Source organism: Phasianus colchicus, chromosome 10 (assembly GCF_987193195.1).
Source record: "Phasianus colchicus chromosome 10, bPhaCol1.hap1.1, whole genome shotgun sequence".
Taxonomy (NCBI): Eukaryota; Metazoa; Chordata; class Aves; order Galliformes; family Phasianidae; genus Phasianus; species Phasianus colchicus.
Window position 1 is genome coordinate 8,766,903 of NC_143445.1, and position 26,330 is coordinate 8,793,232.

Consider the following 26,330-nt stretch of genomic DNA (forward strand, 5'->3'; position numbering starts at 1 on the left):
ATGTACTTTTTCACTACCTGCAAGCGGCTGCTGGGCTGGGAGGGGCTCCCAGCTGGAAGAGAGGAACAGGAAATTTTTGCAGTCTTAGCTCTAGCCCTGCTAGTGCCTGCTCTGAGCAAAACTCCACAATTTTGCTTCATGAAAGGCCAAATCCTGAAGCAGCAGTGAGACTGCGGCCCCAGCACTGCCTTCACACTCACAGAGCATAAATTCACAGGAGAATTGGGACACCCAAAGAGAGAGAAAATCATGCGTAGAGAAATACGTTTAGTGCATGCACACATGCCTGCAGTCTGCTGAAATGCAAATCTGCCGTATTGCGGTCCTAATCCCCATGCATGACACACCAATAAACAGGGCTTTCTAATGCCTTCCATCTGTGTTTCAGGCCGCTTCCCACACTGAGCAGTGTGGTGTGGCTGGGCAGGGCTCCCTGTGCTGCACCCCGCACGCAGGCAGATGGGCCCTGGGGGCACGGCAGTGCGGCTGCAGGATTCTCCCCCCATGCACGCTGCTCTGGGGAAACTGTGGTGTTTCCAGGTGAGTGATGGCAGTGCGTTGCTCACAGGGCTGCTCCTGGACCAGAGGCCGCCTGGCTCCCCAGAGGTGATGAGCCACAAAAAAACAGCCTGCTGCTACTGGCGTGCAACACTGCAGTGGTTGTACCAATGCAAATGAGCAACAGCCAGCTTCATGGGTGGGTGGATGATGAGCCAGGAGCACTGGGCTGAATTCTGTGATCGCAGCGCGCTGCCTGGGTGCGCCCAGGGCCAGTGCCATATCCTAGCTGTGCTGCTGGGGCTCAGCCACCCACAGGAGGGCTGTGCAGTGAACGCCGCCCCAGGCAGACAAACACTGACCTCAGTCTGACCAAAGCTTTGATATTTTCAGCTCTTCCTGCAGACGACCACGGGCATGTGCTCCTAAATGCATTTCCCCAATTTACTTTGGAGCTTCAAAACCCACTTGGTTTACATCAACCACGGAAAAATGTAATTCCACCCACGCCTTCTGAATTTAGAATGATAAAGGGTCAGCAGTGATGTTTAGAGTGGGACAGCAGATATTACACACATCTTGCTTACAAAGTATCTCTGGTTTTCATGAAATGAGTTTGTTTTCCTCTCCCAGCCACTGATGAGCACATGACAACCGTACAGAAGAAAAGCTCAATTTCTTCGTTCTGCTCACATTCACTCAGCATTTGCTCTAATCAATTATCTTATTTCATGCAATAAGAAAAGAATGAGATTCCTGTTACGCAGCCATAATCAGTTACAGTATGAAGCTGTGTCTGTGGAACATTTCTGATTTTGAAAATGAATCACGTGCTCTGCCATTACATTTCTCTTGTAGAACACTGGGCTGTTACCCAGATTGACTTTTTCACCCCTCTACAAATACCGACGGCACAGTCTCACTGCAGCTCCATCCTACACCCTAAGGAACACGTCTACCCACAGAGCCAGACTGTTTTTGTAGTTTATTGAAACATAAAAGCAGAAGCAGATGTTGCCTACAGAGAAAGAGGAGCAGAGGGTGCAGCACATGGGAGTGGGCATCTGTGGGTGAGGCTCCGTTGTCACACGAAGGGCTCAATGTTGATCTCCAGGGCAGAGCAGGGCATGGTGAGCTCGAACTTGGTGATGACGTCGGGGTGCAGCACTCCCAGCTTCCCCACGCTCTGACCTCTGGCAAAGATCTCAGCGCAGCGCCCAGGGAAGAAAGCGGAGCCTGTGAAGAAAGCGAGAGAAAAATCAATATTTCTCTGGGCCAAGGAAGTCAATAGGCATTTACCATGGGGAACAAAGCACTCACTATTAGGCAGCTCTGTGTGCTGAGATGCTAAGAATAGGCTCTCACTTTCTGCATTAGCAGCTGCCATGATTGATAGCAAATGAGGAAACACTTTGAGTTAAAAATAAAACGCGAAGCCCAAAGCATGGGCAACTTTTGCACTCAGTTATTTTGACTGTGATATTTCTTTAACGGGAATAAGCACAGCTAACTGAATTCAGAGGGACAGTGAAATGGGCTTTCTGGGCTTTGGGTACTACTGAACACCAGAATGTTTCCCACCTGACTCTGTTTAAAGAAATGGAGCTCGCTGGCACCTACGGGTCCGCAGCACATCATGCCTGAGAACACCTCACATAAGTGGGCACGAGCTGCGTTCCTCATCTGCAGGATGAGGAGGTAACACATGGCTTTCCCTAGGGAAGAATGATGGAATGCACATTTGGAGCTGGGAAACTCGTCACATAGGAAGAACCCTTCCCAGCTCCTTCTGTGGTCATTTCCAGCATGATCGGAGTGCTGGGATGCTTCAACAGCATCTGCATTAAACCTGAAGGAATGGCTTCTGTCTTTTAAGCTGAAACATTAAGCTAGTGTATTTTATTGCTGTTTATTCCTTCCTTCAGTTACTGTAACCCTGAGGAGAAGGTGAGGGCTGGTTGTTGGAGCGCAGCTCAGGGCTCACTGCCAGCAGCACTGCAGGCAGTGCGGGGAGCTCAGGGAGGGAGGTGATGAAACATAGTGCTGGACCCTGCAGTTCCTCCTGCACAAAGCCCCTGCACTGTGCTCCTACAGCAGCATCCTGCAGACAGGGTTGGGCTCGCTTCTGTACTTCCACTAGGAAATCAGTCAGAACCAGACAGCAGCACCTCCAATGCCCTCTACCTTACTCTGCATCTTTTTCTCAATATCCTAAAACCCAACAAAGCATCTTCTATGAGAATAGACAGTGGATGGGAACGAGGAAGCTGAAATGCTGCAGCTGGGGTGCATCCCTGCAGTGCCAAATTTAAAAAAGGGCCAAAATTAAACTCAAATTTCAGGAACATTTCATAGCATTGTAGGCTCATAGAATGGCTGGGGTTGGAAGGGACCTTAAAGCCCACCCAGTTCCAAGCCCTGCCATGGGCTGGCTGCCCCCAGGCTGACCATCCAGCCTAGCTTTGTGCACCGTGAGGAATGGAGCACCCACAGCTGCTGTAGGCAGCAGTTCTGGCGCCTCATTGCCCACTCTTGGTCTCGGGGAGGACCCAAGAGGATGGCTGCAGTTCTCCCACATTCAGGCAGACCAGTAGGGGAACACAGCAGCCCCAGGCATCTCAGCTTTGTTTGTATCACAGTAACATGAAGTAAGGGTTGTTAATAAAAGTAGTCTGACCCAGTGTATTTTAAGTGATCCATTTTAATCTTATCCCTGAGCACAGCCCTGCTGCCCGCACTGGGCACACAGCTGTGCCATTATCTGACCCTGACTCTCACCCACACGTGACTCTGCCCAAACTGACACTTCCCACTGCCACGCCGCACGCTGCAACACCAGTGTTAAAATAAAACTTGATGGAACACATTTAGAAAAGAAACAAACGCCGTGCATACAGATCACTCTGCAGATTGTGAGTGAAAACACAGCCTAAAAATAAAGTACCCTTGCAGTTAGTGGTAAAGGCTTTCCTCTCTGTGAATAAAGCGAGTATTGTGCCAAGGATGTGAGCAGCACAGTGACATTCTTTCAGAAACGCCTGTGTGAGCTTACCCTGGCACAACAGCAAGAACTGAACACATGGCAATAATGCTGGCATGCCACTGCAAAATTAGGGAGTAAAAGCAAACAAATTAACAAAAACTTTGACAGTAGGGTTAATTAAAAAACTGAGTCTGAGTTGAGCTCGGGGCAGCCTTGGGAGAGTTACTTTTTCCTCGCACATCCATCCCAGTTACATCATGCGACTCAATTGGTTTTAAACTTTAAGCATCTGAATGGGGTCTAACACAACACTGCACTGACTCAAATGCTGCAAAACCAGCTGTCATCCCTGCATCCTTCCAGCCATTAAAGACGTTTTTCCTTGTTACACTTTCACCTGTAGCACCCAGTGAGCTGCCACTGGGCCACAGGTTTCCCAGAGGCCAGTTCTACTCTGGGTGTATCCTTGTGGTCAGTGGGGTCAGGAGAGCACCAAGCTGCACGCCATTCCCAAGATCTGAATCGCTATGGGGAACATAATGTGAAACAACTTTGTATTTCAGGCCCAAGAAAGGGCATGGGCAGCAGTCAGCCTTCCAGTTAGCAGAGCGCAGATGGGATGGGGCATCTGCTGCTGAGCATTTGTAATGCACGTTGGAAGCCATTGGCAATTCACTGCGTTGTATCAGAAGCTATGAAACTGTTTAATGATCACATCATAAAGCAAAGTGCTGAATCAGCTAGAAGTTGAACAATGGCAAAATGTGTTCCTTCTTACCATAAGCTTACAGCATAACTTCAGAATACATAACGCAAGCAAAGAGAAACCACTAAGGCTTCCAACAACAGAACAGAAGTGGTGCTCTCCTTCTCTCCATCTCTGCAGCTTCACATGCTCCAGCCAGTACTGGTCAATAACCACAATGCTATTTGATTTGACATTCCTTGCAGAAAAGGTGTAAAAATCTCATTAATATCAACAAAGTTTGTGGAACAGAACCTTCAAACCACCTCTTCTCTTCCAGCCTAGAAAGGTTCACTGCTCATGGGATAACCCACAGTGCGTGTGGTGCTTTGCAGACACACACCATCACTGTGACTGGAAGAGGTCAGGCAATCAGCAAATACAAATAGGAGAACCCATTAAAAGCTTTAGGTTCCCATCTGTCTGGCTAACACTTGGCTCCTGCGCCAGAGAAACATGAGCTGAGGAATAGCTTTACAGACAGTTTATGAACTCCGGTTAATAATGAAACTATTATTGTGATAATTGGCTGCACTGCAGAATGTCTCAGAGTATATTCCTGCTTGCCAGAAGAGCCTCTGGGCTGCATCCAGCAGGTGGGGGCCTGAGGGTTCCCTTTGTAAGCAGCTCCCCTACAGCCCAACAGGCAGCAGGTGAGGGAGGTGGGCTCATACCTGACCCTGTGCTGGCACACACAGCTCTGCCAGGCTGCTACAATTACGAGCCAATTTCAGATAACAAAAAACAGGTGTTGAAAAGGGAGCCCATAAAGGAAGATTAAGAAGAAACACACGTGAGTAGAAGCAGGGAAAAAGATACTGTGAAGTTGGGAGGGAGTGTGATTTGAGTGAAGTACCAACCAGCACTAGAAGAGGAGAAGTGAGAAGGAAGCAGCTCCTTAGGAGGATGGCTGGAGCTGCAGCAGGGCCCACAGCAACAGCAGCCTGCAGGTGCTCCAAAATATCAGGTATGCTTCTTGCTTTGTATTTTCCTTGTGGTCCAGATGAAATGGGAATAGTGTCTCAGATTCTGAGGAAGCTTATGTGTTGTGGGCTGGACCATTGTGTCAGCTCTCGAAGTAAGGTATAAAGCCTTAAAGAGCCAAGATTGTATGAAAGATATGTGCTTATGCTGCTTTACATGTATCAGGAGTCAGCAAAAAAGATGTGATTACTTTGTTTGGAGTATGCCAGACCGTAACATGGAGCCTATTCTTGAGTGTCAGTGAAGTAGAAGTTAATGTTAAGTGTGTGTTGTTCTAGCTGCATATACAGTGTTGTTAAGAACTGTAAGGTTGTGAGGAGTATGGCCTTCCTGAGATAGGCTTTGGCTGGTCAAGGAGTTGCTGCAGAACATCCAAAGGCAATACTGAGCATGCCAGGAGGTGGCTGCCTTTGTGGCTGTTGTGATCACACCCAATGCCTGCTCCTGTAGGTCTTATTGTCTGTGCTATCAAGTGCCCTGAGAGCCAAAATTCATCTAAAAACTGCAATTTACTACATCATTCGCTTCAACGATGGCAAACCTATCGCTCTTCTGATATAATCCTGTCTGCTCCACACGCAAATAGCTCTTCACAAACTTCACCTTGAAATCCAGCCAGGGATTGTATTGTCCTAGCCAATGAAGACTTGCACAATGTCAGAGGAAGTCAGAAGGTATGGCAATGGAAATCCACCTTCTAATATGTCAACATTATAATTGGTAGTTGCCAGAAGGGGTGGGGTGAAATACAATAGGCATTCCTGAAGAAGAGATGCCGAAGCCAGTCATGGTTTATGCTGATATGTTACACAGAAGTGAAAGACAGAAGTTACTTCTCGTGGCTGCGAGTAAGAATTTAATTTCTAATGTTCAGTGATGTAGAAATAACACCTTTAATTACAGCTTCTGTAGCTTGTCCTCAAAAATCTGTAATTGCCTTTCTGTATTCAGGCAACTGTGATTGCTTTGGGGTAATTCTTTGGCCAGTAATCCAATAGAGCATGTAGTCTTTAGCACATTTTCTGGCTAATTGACCCTCAAAACGCTCGGAGTTCCCTGTACTCTTTGTTGTCAAACACCTTGCACAGTTTCTTTTCTGTGCTTTACTCTCCTTCCTTTTCAAAAAGAAATAGATTAAAGTGGTATTAGAGGCCTACAATTGTGCTAAGCCTTCAAACCTACTCGTTTGTTCCTATAATTTGAAGGAACATCGGAAGCTGAAGCTTAAGAAGGTAATAGAGAGGAGCTCATGTGGCCTCTGAAGTCTTTCATCTTAATTCCCCATCCCCTTGGTGAGAGGGCAGCTGGGTGACTACTTCACCCTGGCTCATCTGCTGAAGTATTTTACCTTTGCGACACTGTATGGAATTTAGTTTGGAGGGTAGTGGTGGCTTTTCCTTTTTTAGGATCAGGTTCTTCACATTTCCTGCTAATTCCCTTTTCCAGCAGATGCACTCAAGTACAAAGTCACAGCATGCATCAGCATTTTTAAAAGGCAATCACCTTTTCTTGTGCATGTATACAGTACAGCTGGGCTCCCAAAATCTTACGCAAAGACCTCCAAAACTGCACCTACCTCAACATCACATCTGTTCAACTAATACGAACTTGTATTTGAAATGATGTCCTCTGTTTGCCTAAAGTTAAAAGCACAAACAATGTCCTCTGTTGTAAACATTCCTATGGTAGTTTGTTGAATGTCAGTTACTTCTATAAAGCCTGCCACAAACTTCTTACTACAAAGAGTGTGGAGAAATTATAAGAGCGCTTAGACCCAGGGTCAACTGTTGCATTAAGAAATTGATGCAGTGCTAACCTGGGGACTGGTATAGCTAGCACTCTTCTCCTTTCCTTTGCCTTCAACAAAGACTAGTAGAGACTTCAGGCTAACTTTATTTTTCCACTTTTCCTGTGAAAAGCAAGAGCAGTAACAGGGTGTTACTGGATGTCCAGATGTGATCCAAGAACGTAACAGGTTTAGAGTTCCTTTTTAATCTCCTGTATTGTTCTCAGGATTACAGTACTGTCAAAAGAATTTAAGATTATGTGGGTAACATCACTGTGTTCCTGACTTTCCCAGTGGAAGGCAGTATTTGGGTGGAAGCTGACGCTAAGGAAACCAGACATCCTGGGTCACCAATCTAGGTAATGGGATTTCAGGAATGCGATGCTGAAGTACCAGCGTGACTGCTTCAATAATCTGTACAGGAAAAAATTGCCCTGAGTAGAAAACCTAGAAATAATTCCATCAAATTTGTATCTTTTTTCTTGAAATTTGCGTATCAAGCTCAATAAACCTGCATTTGTGAGGCAGATCTGAGAAACAACAATTCTACATTGACCTTTAGTTAGACTTCAGGTGAATCATCACATAGCCAAGCTTTGTTTTTAGGCCAGTCCTGAAATCCGGATTTATCTGAAATGTGGGTCTGCCCTGTCTAGAAGTCCCACACCTTAGCTGATATTGCATCACAGCTAACTTCTCTGTTCCAGGACTCTTTATGTCCCTTTTCATATACATAAAAGAATAATTCACCTTTTACATCACTATTCCTCAGAAATAAAAATGAAATGAATAAAGCATACTCTTCATGGTAGGGGCACTGTGTACTCCATGCTGTGTGGTAAGCCAGTAGGTCTCAGCTTCTGGCTTGAACAGGAACCAGCACTGTCAGCCTGCAATTCTGCTTTAGCATGTCACATCTAGTTTGCATGATATGTATGCATTTCACACCCTTGATCAAGCCATCCTCCCCTCCCAGTGACCTGATGCCACTTGCTGAGATAGACAGGGAGGTGGTTGAGTCACTGTCCCTGGAGGTGTTCAAGAAATGTTCAGGTGATGTACAAAGGAACGTGGTTTAGAGGGGAAGTATTGGTGGTAGGTGGATGGTTGACTAGATGATCTTGGAGGTTGTTTTCAACCTTGGTGATTTTATGAGGTGCTCTCATGGCTACCGGGCCTTAAATGAGTTCCATGGTGGTTTAAGCTATGAATCTCAGCACTCAGTGAAACTGTCAGGGCTAGCAACCAAGGCTTCTCAAGTCTTGGACAAGTCAATTCCTCTAACATAGGCACAATCTTAAGATTCTGCATTTACACTGATGTAGAAGTTTAAGGTGAAAACCTTACAGCCTTCTGTTTAAAACTGTATTGCATACGTAATTGTGAGAAATGTATGTAATATTAAATTTGAAGTGCTGTCTCTCTGCCTCTGTATCACAAAAATCAGAGACATGCTTAGCTACAGCCTCACAGCAGTCTGAAGAAGTGCTAGCACATCCAACATCCATGTACAACCCCACTCACAACTGATGACTTCACACTTGACGTGGCGTTGTTATCAACTGTGCTTTGGGCTGATCCACCCCTCAACATCAGTTACACTGCAGTCAGCCAGCAGCATTATTCTCTCTCTTTATTAAAGCAGATGCATATGTGGGAAAAGGCCATAACTAGATCTTAAAATAAGCTGTCTGTTTCAAAAACAAATGAAACAAGGAAAAAGAAGCCTCACCATCACAAGAAAAAACAACCAAACAACAAATGGAAGCCTGTGATGATGGGAATAAATAAAGCTAGAATTACTAAAAAAAACCAGTCTAATGTATTTGGTGATTAGTAAGGCTACAAGTTTAACAAGATCACTAATCACAGCATTAATGTTGTAGCAAAAATGTGATCAGCTGAGCACACAGCCTGCCTCTGTCACAGCAGGGCACCAGACGGCAGGGAAGCAGCACTGCAGCCGCCGCTGACATCACTGGCGCTGCCCCTGCTTGCTGCAAAAGGAGGGATGCAATTTGCTATTTCTGCTTACTGGGTTGGATGAATCATCTTTTATGGAGAGGGCTTTGCAACAGCTACATTGAAAACACAGTTTGTGACAAAGCAATCATTTTGTATTTCAAAATCTAAGGAGAGTATATAAAAATGACCTAATTCTGTATCATGTAATGCAAGCTGTGCCAGGCTTCAAAACTCTTGATGCAAGGAAGATTTTAATCTTACACTTGCTAAGATAAATGATTAAAAAAAATATATAGCTGCCCTTGCTGATGGGGGTGGGGAGCAGCAGAATGCAACTCTAAAGAGGCCTCTCTAGTACAGAAACAGCAGAAGAATAAAGACTAAACATTAGGGGGGAGAAATAGGCACCTTTAGCTGAAACACAAACACCAATGTTTTGGGTGGGTCTGTGACTTGATGGAAATAGACTTCTCATTTTCTACCTGTTAGGAGGAGCATTACTGCTGCTGGGAGCATCCCTAGTCTGTGAAAATGAAATGCAGTGGGGAAAAAAAGCACAGTAATCTCTATTAATTTGTACTAGGGGAAAGAGGATGGTACCTGAACACAGTCTGTCACTGGAAGCTGACCTGACAGCCCTCTCCAAAATATTATCCTCCCCCTCTACTCTGCCCTGGTAAGGCCTCATCTGGAGTACTGTGTCCAGTTCTGGGCTCCCCAGTACAAAAAAGACAGGGATATCTTGGAAAGAGTCCAGCGGAGAGCCACAAAGATGGTGAAGGGCCTGGAGCATCTCCCCTATGAGGAAAGGCTAAGTGAACTGGGTCTGTTTAGCCTTGAGAAGAGAAGACTGAGAGGGGACCTGATCCAGGTCTATAAATATCTAAGGTGTGGGGGGCAAAGTGGCGAGGCCAGACTCTTTTCAGCAGTGTGCGGAGACAGGACAAGGGGAAATGGCCAGAAGCTGGAGCATAGGAAGTTCCGCACCAATGTGCGCAAGAACTTCTTTACGGTGAGGGTGACGGAGCACTGGAACAGGCTGCCCAGGGAGGTGGTGGAGTCTCCTTCTCTGGAGATATTCAAGACCCGCCTGGACGCCTACCTGTGCGACCTGGTGTAGGGATCCTGCTTTGGCAGGGGGGTTGGACTCGATGATCTCTGGAGGTCCCTTCCAACCCCTACGATTCTGTGATTCTGTGATTTCTGTAGCATCTGTAGACTTTTTTTCTGCTACTGTACCATAGGAAATATACTTCTAAGTGAGGTAATTCAAAGGTATTTCTCATCTGAAATAACTTTCTGAATTTGAGAGACAAGTATTTTCTTTGTTCTTACTGGACATTTTATTTCATGTGTGGGGGGGGGAACCATCTGTCAAATGGAGGTTGGTAATGAGAGTTTAAAAGACAGAAGTCCGTGACTGCCAAACCTCTCACTGTTCCATGATATGTTACAGTAACACAGTTTTCCTCTGCCTGATAGCAGTGCTGGCACTTCCGTAGTACGAGGAAAAAATATTCATGTGCTGCCAGTATTTCCAGGTGAATGGTCTACAAAACCAGAAACCAGTGATCTGACACTGATCTTGGGAGAAGAAAAACACAATTTGGTAATTGGCAAATCTGAAATTCAGAGGATGTGGATACAGTCAATTAGCAGCTGATACAGTTTTATGGAAAATAGATGTTGTCACAGAAATGTGATCCTAGTCTTTCAAACTAAAATTTGGTAGATAAATACAATTACAAGGATGCAATGGCAACTACAAGGTATCTGTGTTTGAGCGGCCATTAAATGGATGAAAAACTGGCTAATGTGTCACAAATGGTGCTTGAGGCTTCACAGTAAGATGTGCACGTTTCCTTTATTTATCTATGAGTAAATACATAATTACCAACACTTGTGAATGATGCAATAGCTGCCAGGACAGCAAACTGAAAAGCCAGGACTGCTACTGAGTGCAATTGAGCTCAAGTTAATAAAACCTGAACAGGCATTAATAATGCCAAGTTCAGCACAGGTACTAAACTTCTGTGCATGGTTCAATCTCCCAGTTCAAACTGACCACCAGACAGAGGTGCAGGGGCTCGGTGCTACAAATGCAACTCGGAATTAGCCCCAGACTTTCCTCCTTTTGTCTTGTGAATTGAGATTAACTTTAAATGGAGATTTAGGCTCTGCTCTGTTGCATAATTATTACTTTAAAAGCAAACTGATGTTCTTAGTTATGGAGATAACTATTACACCTCTAATTTCACAGCTAAACCTCATTAACTGAGAAGTTATTACCGTGATTTACTGTGGAATTAAAATTTTCTACACTTTACCACACCTTTCATTTAATTAAGGGCTGTAAAAATAAAGGGGAGCAATTTTTTTAAAAGACAACTGTCAATTACTAAAGGAAGCAAGACTTAGTAGGCATTCAAGTATGCATTTATTAAGTAGACATTTATGGTGAACACAAACTGGCTGACTTCCCAGCCTTATTAAGCTGCTGACTACCCTAACAGAATGAATGGCATGTAAATTTATCTAAAAAGATAAATAAACAAAAAGTCCAAAGCTGCAGTTCAAGAACAAATAAAGGAACTGGTGCTGGAAGCCCACGCTATCCAGAAACTGTTTGTTTTCATGTGAACAAGCAGCATTTGTATTTTCTGTGAACATATCACTTTCATAATTTTCATAATGTTTCCAAACAGTTGTGCTCAATTCATTTACATGTGCAAGGTACAGGACGCTCTCAGAGGTACTGCAGAAATAGGGCTTTTTTCATATTTAGAATGTCACTTTTTTTATAAGGTAAAAGTAATTATACTTTATATCTTGCATCATAGCTTTGAGTATTGTGCAAGACAATCTACCATCAGTATTTAATATGCACAAACTGTTTTTCTAGCTTAAGTAAAACTTTACTGTGGACTAAGTCCCATGAGGAAAACCTTTTCTGATCGTGGTCCTGACTTCTGGAAGAAAAACAGTCATCTAGAACATGGGATTACCAAAATGTTGCAGAAAACTTGCCTGTTTCTGCAGAGATAAAAGCTTGAAATTAAGAATAACTTCCAATGTATTTATCAGAATGGCACTAGCTTTCATTTCAAAGGAAGTGAAACAAATTGAAATGAAAAAACTAATTCCATCAAATTCACTGGCTCTTTCCACTCATATTTATCACTTAAAAAGACTGATCCATACATTTTATGATATAGAATTGAGATAGTTTCATGCAAGGAGACTGTATTATGGAGCACAGGAAAATGTGAGGAGGGAAGCAGTAATTATACTCAGACTGTTCAATTATGGATGCCTAGGCTGTTCTAAAACAAAAACCAAAACCTTTTCTAGGTCAGTGGTCATGGAATTCAGAAAGTCAATCCCATGTGTTTTAAAACAGTGGGTAGCATTTCAGAATTCTCTTCAATACTTCATAATCTTCTATATGTAGCAATAAAGGAAAAAAGTTTCCTCAGTAATTCTAAGAAACTGAAAAGTTCTGAGTGCCCAAATGTACATACATTGAAATTGAATTCAGCCACTTAGAACCCTCCCTTCCTTAAGGCTGCTTTAAACATATTTTCTCCACTTATTACCTAGCTCAGATTACAGCAATCCGTAGTGCAAAGGCCAGGGGAACATCACAATTTCACCCATATTTTCTAGCATCTGCACTTTTTCACAGGTGTTGCTATGAAGGCAGAGAGGCTCTAACCTTTGGGTCAAATCACAGGGCACTTAGGTGTTGGTAGAACAGAAGGAGCTTAAATAACTATGATTTGCACATATGGGCCAAAGAAGAATAAAGCAGGGGTGTTTCATTTTTCCAAAGTGAATTTGGAAAGGAGGCAAATATGTACCCAATACATCTCCTCTATTTATTCTGTGTTGCTCATACAAAACAAGGTTTTTCCCAGCATTGTTTTTCCAACAATTATTAGAGCATTTTAAGCAGTTACACTGGGTATAAAGCCCTACCTTCATCTTGTGTTCAATATTGGTCTCAAGTTCTACTTAAGACTGCATACAAAAGTAGTATCAGTCTCGTTGGACAAATCCATTTCTCAGTATACAAATTTTAATTTGGCATAGGCAATAAAAAACATGCTCCATAAAGATGCATCAAAACAGCCGTGCCACATTAATGTCCTGATTTAAAACCTCTGAAGTAACTAGCATTGCTCTTTCTGAATTATTTCAGGATGCTGTAGTCTTATAAGATGTTACAGGATATCTTTCTTTCACTCAGCAATTGACCTTACTCCATCTGCTGACACTTTCTTTCATGCGTGCTTAATGCACAGATTGCAATGCAAGTTAAAAACAAAATCAAACAAACCTCTCTAGGCTACTTTGAGTTACCTCTGCAATCAGTATCTTTTAAATAGGTTGGTGCAGTGACACTGCATTCACTTGGCACTACGAGTATCAGCCATCTGCATTGTTATTGAGGTTAAATTCCAATGTCAGTAGAACTGCAAGGGATCTACATGTCATCCCAGGAGAGTTTCTGAATCACTACCGAAACAAAGCAGCAGGCACTTCCTTTTTCTGCTTTATAGCAAAGAGCTATATTGCATAGGGCAAGGCATTCCCCATCCTGCACTCTATGTGCACTGTAGAGTAATGCCATGAAAATGCAGGGATTTTTTTTTAAAGGTATTGCAAATCCACAGCATCAAGAATAACAACACTAGATTCTAGGAATAACTTCTTCACTGTATTAGGATTATTTGTTCATCTTCTTATTCCAGTTCTTCAGACAGTCATGTTACTGAAATGCTATGGTACAAAATACAAAACATTTGCAAATACTTTTCTAAAGCAAACTTCATATGCCTATTTGAAAACAAGAAGGAATGTAACAGGTTTGACTGCCACATCAATGGCACCTGAGTACTCAGCTCCTTGATTTCTTTTAAATCCTCCCAAATAAGCTTTGCTGTTACCAGTTCTGTACTGTGTAGAATTATAACAAAAACTACAAGACTTTGAACAGCCCATTAGTTGGCCTGGTAATCATATTAACAATATTAATTGAGCAAACCCTTTGAATGTTTGCCTAACTAATACTGAGCCAACTACTTCACAGAAAAAATGAGAAGGGAGAGGCAGAGTTGGGGGTGGGAAAAATTCCCACTGTATGACACTGTAGGACACCAGTTGGTTGAAGTGTTATGCCTGGCATTTCTGGCAGCACACAGAAACAAGATGTGTACTGTAATGCCAAACTACTAGACAAATAGGTGAGCTTTTCGGGCTGGTGGGATCTTATACTGGTGCCACTGGCTTCAGTAAATGCAGAATGGAAGCACTTTTTCAAGCTGAGCCAATTTATGTCATTATTTCATACCTCTGAACACTAATACACAGTTAAGTAAAATCACAGTCATCATCTGTACAGTCTTGCTTTTCTGGAGTGTAATCACTATGCTTTTGTTTAAGTTAAATGAACAGATTAATTGCTGCTGCTGCTTCTCTTGCGTTGACCTCATTGCTCCTACAATCAAGTCAGTCTGCTTTCTTTATCTCTTGCACACAAATGCACATACAAGGGAGGCTGAGCACTTAAGGATGTTATTTTTAATTCATGTGCAGCTGACCCTGTATGGAGAATGAAGAGGGCTGTTATACAACTGCTTGTGTGAGCAGTCTGAAAGGCTCAGTCTCAAAGACAGCAGGTCTTCGAATAAAAGATAAATGAAGTGTATAGCTTCATGTGAACATACAAATAAGAGGCATATATAAATAAATGATATAGATAAAGCTATAAACTAAAAGAACAGTGTAAGAAGTTGCCTTTTCCAGTCACTGTTAGCTGAAGAGAATGCAGTAGGTATGTAGCATACTCATCCACTTTGTGAATTCCTACTCACCTAATAATTAGGTTAATTTATCGTAAACAGTCTGGGAAGCTCATAGTTTACAATTTACTATGAGTTTCTTTAAAAAGCTGTCAACTCATTGTTTACAGTAAGAATAAATCATAGAGAGACACCAAACCTGATTTGCTATCAGTGAATGCAGTTAATGCCTTTTCAAAATTATACATGCTGCCACACCACAGTGTAATAATATTCATTCTGCGTACTGCTAGCAACAACAGAAAGTTCACCTGAGATCGTAGGAGAACATCTGAGCTCCAAAACAACCTCTGCAGTACACTGCACCTGTGTCTTTCTTACCTTCAGTTGCCTTGATTGTATATCCATTCTCTTCATTTGGTGGTACTTCCAGAAGCTGCATGACTCTGTCCAGCAAACCATGGATAATCTCAAACCCAGGGCTCTTGTTGTAGTAAATGGCACACAAATGCCTGTAGTTTCTTGCACCTACATCTGAAAAAGAAGGAAGTAATTACGTTATCTGGCAGGCTCTTCTTTATACTTCTAGCCTTGCCTTTTGCAGCAGTTTTTTTCCCTGCTATCACACTGAGAGCACTTGTAGCTGAAAGGAGAAATGAGTATGCAAAATAGTATTTGCTGCACCTACTGTAATTTGAGGAAATGATGAGATTTCCTTAGCTCACTAAGTCAAACAATCAAAAATGTGGATTTAAGGTACCTTACATCTTGTGCAGCAAATATGGTTGTTAAATAAAAAGTTCTAGACAATGACAAGTGCCAAGCATATAGCTAAGTGCTAAAGAGTTACAGCTGCACCCACAGTCTGAGTTGTACTGCCACGCAGCTCTGGATATAAGTACCAGGGCTGAGTATGTCAGTACCTCAGGCCATGAGATAGTTCTTTTCTACTGGGAGCATTCACTGCTGCATTCAATAGAAGCATTAGTGGATGCAAAAACCAGCAGGGGCCAAGCTTCAAACAATACAAGGAGTAGGTGTTCTCAGACATCACCTAGTTAAGCAGTGAATGCTCATAGGGAGAAATCTATTACATGCTGCTGAATCCAAAGAATCACACTCGAATCAGTGAGTCTCTGAGGTATAAATGAGTGGAAAATGGGAGTATTACATGTACTTATCAAATTTTGTGCTCTTCCCTTGACAAACGTGTCTAGCTATTGTTACAGGCAGGATATTAGGCTAAGTGAGCCTCAGATCTGATCCACTATAGCTGATCTTTGAGATACAGTAAGCTTAATCACAAGCAGAAACTTGAGCATTCACAGGGTGTTTCCTAAACTGCTAATATCAACCACATAAGTAATCTATATCTTGCTTATTTGGTCCAACTGACCATGTAATAACAAATCTATCAATAACTAAACAGGAAAATGTTTACCAAGTGGCTGGGCAGACAAGGATTTTAAAGCAACACAAAATAGTGGAGTAAGAGCAGCCTTTGTGAGCCAAAAGTCATTCAGAACTCCTAGAGCAGCAGCTTGGCAATACAGCCATGGGTTGTCTTGTCAGTTTTCCTGCTGAACTTAGTGTGGCAGTAACCTTTTAGTGTCATAATGATAACTCGCAGTATTAAACAATGGAGAATTCAGTTCTGCAGACTTAATTAAAAAAGGCTATAAGAAGAGCAAAGGTTACAGAGAAAATATCAATAAATGCAACATCTGATTTCTGTTCTCTGAGCACGCTGACCACTCAGTTATATTATTATGTCTCTGTTTCCCAACTCAAATAAGATGCCAGACAGTAATGCGCAGTCATGAATAGTGGCTAATCTATTTTCATGCTGTACTTTGCAGCAGAAAAGAAGAAAATGTTCTCCCTTTTCCACAAGACTTTATTTGTTGCTAGGAAAGCAAGCTTTCTGTGCTAGGCATTCAGTAGGATGTGTTCATTTTTCTCTCACTATGCTACCAGAATTTGTGCAACTATCTGAATTTTACTTTGTATTCAAAGTCAGTGTCTTCAGATCACTATTCTTAAATCATCAGAAATGTGATAAAACTTACACGTCCTGATTTCAAGCCAACTGCTACGATTTCAGTAAAGGACAGGCTGAATTTTGAAGCATTCCAAAAAGTTGCATTACAGAACTTATTTCTTTAGAGTTATGCTAAGGCACAAGAATTGCTTTCACTACAGATGACAGGAGAAGTATTAAGAACTGTGTGCAAAAGCTGGCAGCTGTTAGAAATGCTTCAGTTCTTTATAACTCACTTAAGAGATCTCTTGTGTCATGCCATGAAGCAATTCTATTTTTTAAATCGGCCTGCCAAGTATGTCAACCTAAATTACATATATATATTTCTGAGACTTCAAAGCACTTCCTGGAGATCCTACTGAAAAGCAACCCAAAGGATGGGCAGCTGGTCTGGAGTACGTGAGCCAAAAGAGCACAGAGGAGGGCAGAGCTGTGTTGTACACTGCCCTCTTCCAAATTAGGGATGTTTCAGGAAAATACGTTGATCTGGAAGGGGGCACCTGCTCATTTGAACTTGGATTTTTGTGTAATTTCTGCGTGTAATTAACACTTGCAGATTGAGACAGGAAAACTGCTCTGAAATATAGCATCAGCCATGTACACTGCCAGGAACTTGCTTGGTTCTATAAGATCACCATTCAGAGGTGATTTTTTTGATGGATTCATTCCTCTTCTTGTGGTAGGAGAGAGAAAGGCATTCTAGGTTAGGTGTAGTGGTGCAAGTTGATGGCTTACATGCTGAACTTGTGTAATGACTTTACTAGAGGTGATTATCTAGGGTTACAACTCTACAACTGCTGTGTAACATACTTAAAATCAGCACATTTCTCATGCCTTGAGAAGAAACTCTTCTGCTCATGTTTGGTTCCATTTAGCAACATCAAATCTGGCGCACGTTATGCCAATTTAGTATGTCAAGCCCTTCTGCCAGATATGTCTGAAGAGAAATAAGTTCTGTTCACCTTGGTAAGCATAAGTTCTGTGTCAGCAGGTATTTTATTAAAAACCAGTGTGTTTAAAAGCTAGGTTTGTTCACACATGAATGACTGCAAGATGCCGTTTCAAATATAGTTAACGTCAGTACTCTTTTGACTCATGCTTCTTACATTATTAATTGGAAATTCTGCATGCCAAAATCGTGAAATAATAAAATTAAATTAGTCAGTCTGATGACATAAGTCTACTGCAGGAAATCTCATTCCATATGAGAGAGGGCAATCCCACATTTTTCAGTGTTTACAGTTACCCGTTATTTCTTTCTCCTTTATTTTCAAACCATTTATGATGCAAGCTTTATTTTAGAAGTGTGTTTTAGAAAGACAGCAGTTACTCTCAACGCGTCACTAAAAACAGTTTCAGATATTGGTCACAGTCTGCAAGGACTTAACCTGTGAGAGAGCTGCCCAAGAGCCAGGGCCACGAAGCTTCTGCCTAAACAGTGTTTATTGGGAGCAATAACTCCCAACAAAATGAAGTACACTAAAGAATCAGCCTCTCTAAAGCTGAGAAACAGCTACCCAAATAAATGAAACTTTCGAGAGCTACAATTAACATATACAAAATAAAATTTGCAAGTTTAATTGATTACTTTTATAAAGTCAGGATAAATATGCTCCTCCTTTCAAGATAAACAGCCCACTCTTGGTTATGAAGAATGCTAATGCTATTCTGCCATCTGTACCAAGTTTTTGTGCTGTAGCAACTCCATGTTCAGCAAGGAATGAGCTGCACCACCAAATTGTTTGCGTTTGATTTGAAAATAAATAAATAAATCAACATGCTTTCCTAAAACTGCTTATTTAGCTTGGCATGGCTGCTTTTTCTCCTCTAAAACAGTAATCTACAACTTAAATTCATAACCAAAGCAATTCTCTTGACATTCTGTTTATGCCTTATATAAACCTTTGTTTTGCAGATTCCAAATACCTTATACACAACCATTAAAGCCTGAAACCAGATAAGGAAACAACTTCTGCTAAGAAAACCACTTCTGCTGCTGAACTCAAAGTCATGCCAGCCTTTTCCACCAAGAAGCAAAACTTAATCCAGAGTTATAACCTGTCATAGAAGCACATACTCCCAGAATTTGTAGCTGCAAGTTTTTTTTCCCACTAATATAACCTATAAGAAGAAATTAATTGGTATATTTCTTAAATCTTTTTTACATATTTTCCAGATAAACAAGTTAATCTGAAATTTTGATACCGGACAGTGAAATCAGTGCACAGATACCACATCACATCAGCAGGCTTTGACTGAAGTTTTTGAAAAGTGAACTGCTGCTGTTGCTGCTTCACATAAAGTAATTAATGATGCAGAGCAATTCAAAGGCAGCCATGCTTTCTCATCATAGTTGGATGAAAAGGAAAGATAAGGAAAATCTTTTCATTGCTGACTGGGCAAATCTTAGCCTGTTGGGTTTTTTGCTTATTTATACATAGACTTACTCTGTTCTTTATCCCCTATATGTGCTATGTGCTACAAGTCTAATTCTTTGTATTGGTTGTCAGTATTTCCTGTTTTGGGAAACAAATACAACTAACACTGTTCAAAGGTGATGGAAAAGGGATTCATTTTAAGATATCTAATTGCACTGATTCCCAACTTTTTCCCAAGTTACAGCTCTCCAGATTAAAATCAGTCTTCAAGTATAGCTTGCCTTTCACTGACTAGAGATGTACTGCTTTTTAGATGGTAGTGCTGTATGTCTTGAAGACTGCAGCCATTGAAACAGGCTTCAGTACTGTAATGACAGTGTGCTTCCAGTATTGACTAGTCTTCAAGGTTTGTGCCCCCTTGAAAACATTACTAGTAGGGAGTTTGTCTCATGAGCGATGCCTCTAATACAAATGCAAAAGAGTACTGAAGTAAGAGCAAGTCAAAATGAATGCATCAATATGAGCTGTTTAGGGTTTTTTTTGCTGCAGAATTGCCTTGCGCTTATTCCCTGTATTCACAACTGTCCTTGAGTCACGCTCAGGGCTAGCAGCTGGAGCAGCTCTCTTGAAATTTGGATGCTAAATCCTCTGATGGCTGCTCTGTGTGTACCATATGACTGATAAACAGTGTAAACAGCACAGCTAGTGAAGATGCAGTACAGCTACAAAGACTCGAACGGTAAGCGATAACGGCAAACCAAGCTCAGCTCTTTTCCTTCAGTTGTTGCACCAGTCAGTGGTGCAGATGTATCCACTGCTTGCATCTTGAACATACCTGGGATTCACATCGCACTGACTGCACTGCAGTTCTTGAGGTCATTCCACTTCTTTAAAAGCCTGGGTCTATTTTCATATTTCCCATCTAATGGAAACACCTGTTTTTCTCTGAACTTGCACAGCCGTAGCCATAACTAGTTATTCAAATAATTTCTGAAATTAATCTGCATCTACAATCCTTTCAAAGAAGAAATTTTTTAATAACTTAAGTTACAAATGCCGAGGAGACTTCTCTTACCTTTAGTAAGATCTTTTACTACAATGTCAGAAATCTCAAAGAGTTTCAAAGGCAGGGGCATCTTCCGGTTAGCAGCTATAGTTTTCAGCAGACCAGGAAGGAGGGTTGTCCGTGCCACCTGCAGGACAAACGTGGATAATGCAAGTGAAATACCTTCCAAAATAGCCAATGGTACTAAGTTTCGGTTTGCCCACTTCTAACAAGAATTCAACAGTAATGAGATGCAAATACTGTGCTGACCTATTATGTTTGAATGTCTTTGTTTTAGAATTATTAAACCTGAAAAGATATTTTTGCATGTTCATTTTACAGCATTGTCTGAAAGGGTATCTACGAGCTTAGGAGCAGATAACATCTCACAGATGCCAGACCTGCAGTACAGGGAGGAAAAGCCATACACAGAGAATAAAAACCAAAACAAACCCTTACAGTTTAATCCTGTTTATGCAAAAGGTAAATGCTAAGTTTTATTTTGGAAATATTAAATACTATTTGAAATATTATCTTGATACATCCTAATATTAAACAATGACACAGGCAGAACAGAAGTGAGATGAATATATTCATACTGCAGCTGTGAAAGACCTGAAATACATAAACAACATATGCAAAGTAGTGGTACAGGCAGTGTTGTTATTTTAAAGTTACATTCCTTATTTTCTGTGGAAGTACTTGAATGGAGAGAAAAGGATACCTTTTTTTTTTTCCAGACTGGCAGTCTTATTTAGTAAAGCTACTGTGAAAAAGATGGAAGTGACTGAATACTTCTTGACTGCTGGTGAGAAGTTATCATGTACCCAGCCATAGTAACTTCTCACCATGCAGCATTCCTATTTGTTCCTCTCTTCTTAACTACCCAACAAAGACTTGAAGGTATACGCTCAGGAAGAGGGCCCATGGCATCATTTTGTCCTCACTGTGATGGCAGAGCTATCCTGGGGAGATGGGAAAAAGCCATTCTAGGAATCCCACCACAGTTAACATTTAAAGCTGAAACTGCATACGACATCACAGAGAGTAATCCCTCCCAATCTGCATAGATGCTTATAGACTTTAAAAGACAGAGGATATTTTGCCACAAGGAACGTTCAGCCAATGAAACAACTACCAGCAGCATCCCTACAGCAAAGGCCTGTGTTCTCTGAAGAACAGGAACCTGAAATTGTACTGGGCTAGTGGGGCTGATGCTTTTCTGATTTTGTTTATGCTCAGTATCTTTTATGTTTGTGGTACATTCTACATTGGTCAGTTGTAATTACCATGCCAAATAATACATGCAAACAGGGAATAACAGTCAAAATATCATACAACAGTGTCTTATGTAACTATTTAGCTGTGGTAGTGAACAGAAAATACATGAAGTTACCCCCAAATTATGTTCCAGACTAGCAGATAAGCAGAATGTTTGCACTAACAGAGAAAAGACTTCAGCATTTTAGATGCTCAGAGAAATTAGACTTATGTGAATCTTTGTGGGTGGGGGCAAAGGGGGGATGGCAAGAGAAGGGGATCACACGATTAAGATCCCAGACTATTGAAATTTTTCTGAGCCTTCCTATGAAGTGTTTCCCTTTGAATGTCTTAGGTTAGACACATGAATATGACTCAGTTGTTTTCAGTTTATTTTACAGATCTCAATGTAAAGTCACCTGGCCCATAAGCTAAAGAAATTATCTTAAAAAACCTACAAAGAAAACAGAAACTTACAATCTCTAGAAGTAAAATATAATATCAATTTTCAGTTAAAAAAAAGAGCAATAACAATATTTTTAAAAACATCTTTTTTATCAAGAGCTTGAAGTTCAAAAATTGCCCAGCCTAATATCTCCATTTTCACTAACCAGCTTTTCTAAATGCAGGAGCTGATCAAAAGCCTAGGTGGAATTTTCTGTAATAAGACAGTTCAATTTTGCCAGATGCCATCATATTGAATATGGTACTTTGCTTCCTTGAAAAGGTAATGGCATTTCACACTGAATAAGGTCTTTCTCAGTCAAGGAGTAACAGAATATGACTATTAGCAAATGTAGCATGTAAATAGACACTCTCTTTACTGCTCTAAAAAGTAGCTTTATAGTTTATAAATGTTATTTCCTATTAGCTTCTTTCTTTCCTCTTTATACATAGACTGTATGGACAAATCTGACCTGAATTAAGATACCTCACCTGAAATTCTGCAGTTTTGGGGTTTGCTATGTGCACTGCATTTGTAGCAGAGATATCCATGCCAAGTTTATCTGCAATGTCTTCTGTAGAACACTGGGAGGAAGAGACAGCAAAAAGAAAAGAAAAAAAAAGTCAAGTAGTTAAATGAGACAGTGAACCAATGGTGAAACCTGGTGACAAGAATGAACAATACAGGCACAGCAGCAGCTCTGAGGCCCTCCTACAACACCCTCTTTTGATACAAATTAAGCCTGAGCTTTAAGACATTGTAGGCAAACAGGTTTATCTACAAATGTTAATTACTAAGCAAAATAAAGGTAGTTTTAAAGTGTTTATTTAAGCTCCTGTCAGAGATGGCTGTCTGTTTAAAAGCAGAGACTCAGATTCTGCCTTCTGACTTGCAGTGAATAAAATCTGATTCTGAAAATAGTTAAAAAAAAAAAAAAAAAATTTCAAAGGAATGGCATTCAAGCTTCAAAAGAAAACAATGCCTTGGGGGCTACTTAAGGAAAATAAAGTACTACCTAAAAAAAGCCAGAACAGGATATGGCAAAGCCTTCAACTTTCACAATTATATAAGATTCTCATTTCTCACTTTTTTTTTAAACATGTAATCTTTCTAAAGCTGTTACTCTCAAGGTGTACTTCTAAGGAAGCAGTATAGGTGCACGTTATCAGGCTCAGATTATATCTGTGCACATACAGCAACAAATGCTACTGGTAAGAGTCACACTGCAGATTTCCAGAATCTATTGCTTCATTAATGTACATACTAAGAAACCAATAGCAAGCTAGGCTGTGGGGATTTGATAGTACTGCAGTCTCCCAAGCTCCCAAGTGTTCCCTTTGCACTGGCAGTGCCTAAGTGTGTTGATAGACCAAACGTGAGGAAAGTGAGCAGATGATACCATCTGAAAAAGTAGATTACCAAATTTAAATAAATAAATAAATAAATTTAATGAATGCAGACTTTAGGAGGAGAAAATTATGTTCAAGTTTTCACATGTGTATCTAAACAGTATGTTACTATGATGTAACTAAATGCATCTGGGCTAAATCAGAGGTACTCACAGAAGGCACTGCTACACTGTGAGCAATAATGTAGGGTTCAAAGCAAGAATAGTATTACATGCATAAATATGTAAGCAGTACTTGCCTGGGCTATAGAATGTTGAAGCATAAATGCTATTTGTCATAGGTCTCACACTGATGTTTTAATGAAATGTTGGCGACCCAGTCACCAGGTACTTAATGTGAAAAAATGATACACTGTTTGATTGTTCAAAGTTCTGTTATTGAAGTTAAAATGTTCCCTGTTGTAGTGATACAACACAGTCAATGTTTTTAAGCATCCTTACTATTCAGCGCTGGAAAAAAAAATATATATAACTTAGTGTGTAAGCAAGAGCCTACAAAAGCTTGAACTTGTCATACACAGAATTTTCCCAACATAGTACTACTGCAGGTAGTTTGAATATCTTTGTCAGATACCAGCACCACAGGAGGTAATACTAGATACCATCCTTTTTTCTTAAATGAGTAGCATCTAACAAACAACAAAATATTAAAACTGCAATATATTTTGCAGGCTTTAGAATTAACTCCAATATTTGCAGGTGAAGCTTTATAAAATGTGTAGGTGCTAATTTTATTTGATCTGTTTGGACTACCAACTTTGGTTGCAGTACCTGAACTAATCCATGCAAGTGTTTTGGGAGCCTGTGCCACTGTATCTTAAAACCTTTGAGTATATTATCAAAACCTCAACAGTGATCCCTTAGTTTGCACTGTAAGCCTTACGGGGATTCTTAAAATAAACTCTTTCAATTACATATTGACCAGGTACCTAATGCAATTGTGAGCAGGTGACAATATTGGGAAGAGGCAAATAGAAACAGTGTGATCTCTGAAGTGCAGCAGTATCCACCAGAAATCATTACATTTTGATGATATCTTTCAGACTATCAAACTATGATGAATTTTGAATCTGCTGATGGAAGTTTCTAAAGACTTGCTATCTTACAATTTCATGCTATCAAGTTAAACAAAGACAGTACTTCAGCACTATTTTTGCCTCTGTACTTAGAATTGCATGCCACATTAGCAGTGACTCATTCAATTTATCTGACCTAGAAACTCACAAAATATTACACTACAATTCCAAAGCATTAGCAAACAATTACATGGCAAAACAGTAACAGATAATATGGGTACATTCATACAAGGGAATAATCGCTGTTGTTTCAACGTGCAACTAAGAAAATATGAAAACAATATAATATACCAGGGCAAAAGTGAGTGCTTCAGTGAATCCAGCAGCTGCCAAGTCCAGTCTCAGAAGTTCTGTGAGCTTATTGAGTGGAAGCTAAAATGAAACAAAACACACTTTTCAACTTTGATCTAAAAATGCTTTTCTACTCTTTCCTGGGGTGATTCTGCCTGCTATGTTACAGAGAACTCACTAGGGAGGTACTCTGTGTGCTTAAAATATTTTTGAAAGCATCAGCCGGTTGCCTTTAGGTTTGCCTGAGGAAATGAATCTCCCAATTAGAGATTTAATATGGGCTCCCTGCTTAAACCCTGTCTTTTTTCAAGTACCAGCCACCACTGGTCTTGGACTTATTCAAATCAGAGGGGCATCTGTTTTGTATCCCATCCATGGTAAATACTTCTCAAGGCAAAGCATGTCAAAATATTTAATTCCTAGGTTCTGTTTTCCCCAAAGCCCTTCTGGCATGCACTGGTCGTTCACTGACAACAGAGCGTTTATTCGAAGGGGCAATCTTACTTGATTAGCTATGGTGTACGTTTTCGGAATAACCATCTGAATGTTGTTATAACCATAAGCTATTGCTGCATCTTCTACAATATCACATGCATGGATAACGTCCGCTCTGGTAGGAGGGATTTCAATCTCTATATTGTTCCCATTCTCTGGGATGTGTGAGCTCAAACACATCCTAGTCAGCAGCTTTGCAAGGCTTGATGGAGTTTCACTGAAAGAAAACAAGAGCAGTAATTTACAGGTCTTAAGACTATACTTTTTTTTTTTTTTAAGTAATCAGTGTTTCTGCTATGTTGCCTCACTTCCTGAATAATCTCTAAAGTGCTGTACATAAACTGAGTATGCCATCAGATCCAGCTCAGATTCTGACTCAAACAGTCATTTTTATTTCACAACAGTGTGTGAGGCCAAAGAGAATGATTTACATTTACTGAAAAGAGGAGAAGTTGTCTCCTCTGTACAAAACTGACTGAATTGCCCAAGTTAACCTCTGAATTTCTGCTAAATTAAAAATCACACCGTAAACCTTTTTAAAACAATGCAATAACCGATGTTTTCAGGTATCTTTTTCGTGATTAATGCTTAAGTGGAAACATTTTTTAAAAAGTTGTTATTTGCAGTAACACACCTGATTCCTAATTTCTTGTTAATGAGTTCAGGTTTCACCTTTTCCTTTCGGTAAGCCAGTTCCTAAAAAGAAAGGCAAAGCTTTTCAGCATACATAACACTTGCCATTTCTAAGAGGGTTCAGTTTTGATATCATTTAGCTTCTTCTAATCATGATACCCAAATAACGTCCACAGAAGACAAGTATGGAATATTAGGTTGATCTCAACATTTTAAGATAAAATTGTTCTTGCAAATAACATTATAGCACATAATGCAAAAGCTGTTCTCATTTAAACTAGAAGTCTGAATGCAGCATGAAATCCTTATTATTGAAACTTCCGATAACTTCAGATATATGCAAGTAACTGAGTTTCTAGTCGCCAGTTCATCTTAAGTTAAAGCCCTAAAGCAATGAATGGTCATGCAAAAACTGCATGGTTTAGTACAGATCATATGATTTTAGGATGAAAAGGAAAGAAAACTTGTTCCCTCCGTACTGGCACAGAAATAT

The 26,330-nt window shown here is 40.7% G+C and overlaps 1 protein-coding gene across 1 annotated transcript in view; it reads right to left on the minus strand.

The window, feature by feature from the left end:
• Positions 1 to 1,468: 1,468 nt before the first annotated feature.
• The window catches only part of FARSB (phenylalanyl-tRNA synthetase subunit beta), a 33,638-nt gene continuing 8,776 nt past the window's right edge, over positions 1,469 to 26,330 (minus strand). The window contains exons 11-17 of the mRNA XM_031596389.2: positions 25,839 to 25,900; positions 25,214 to 25,421; positions 24,710 to 24,790; positions 22,426 to 22,518; positions 20,260 to 20,377; positions 15,147 to 15,299; positions 1,469 to 1,734 (exon numbers count right to left, since the gene is read on the minus strand). Coding sequence (XP_031452249.2) covers positions 1,583 to 1,734; positions 15,147 to 15,299; positions 20,260 to 20,377; positions 22,426 to 22,518; positions 24,710 to 24,790; positions 25,214 to 25,421; positions 25,839 to 25,900 — 867 coding nt within the window. The 3' untranslated portion in view covers positions 1,469 to 1,582. The remainder of the gene's footprint in view (positions 1,735 to 15,146; positions 15,300 to 20,259; positions 20,378 to 22,425; positions 22,519 to 24,709; positions 24,791 to 25,213; positions 25,422 to 25,838; positions 25,901 to 26,330) is intronic.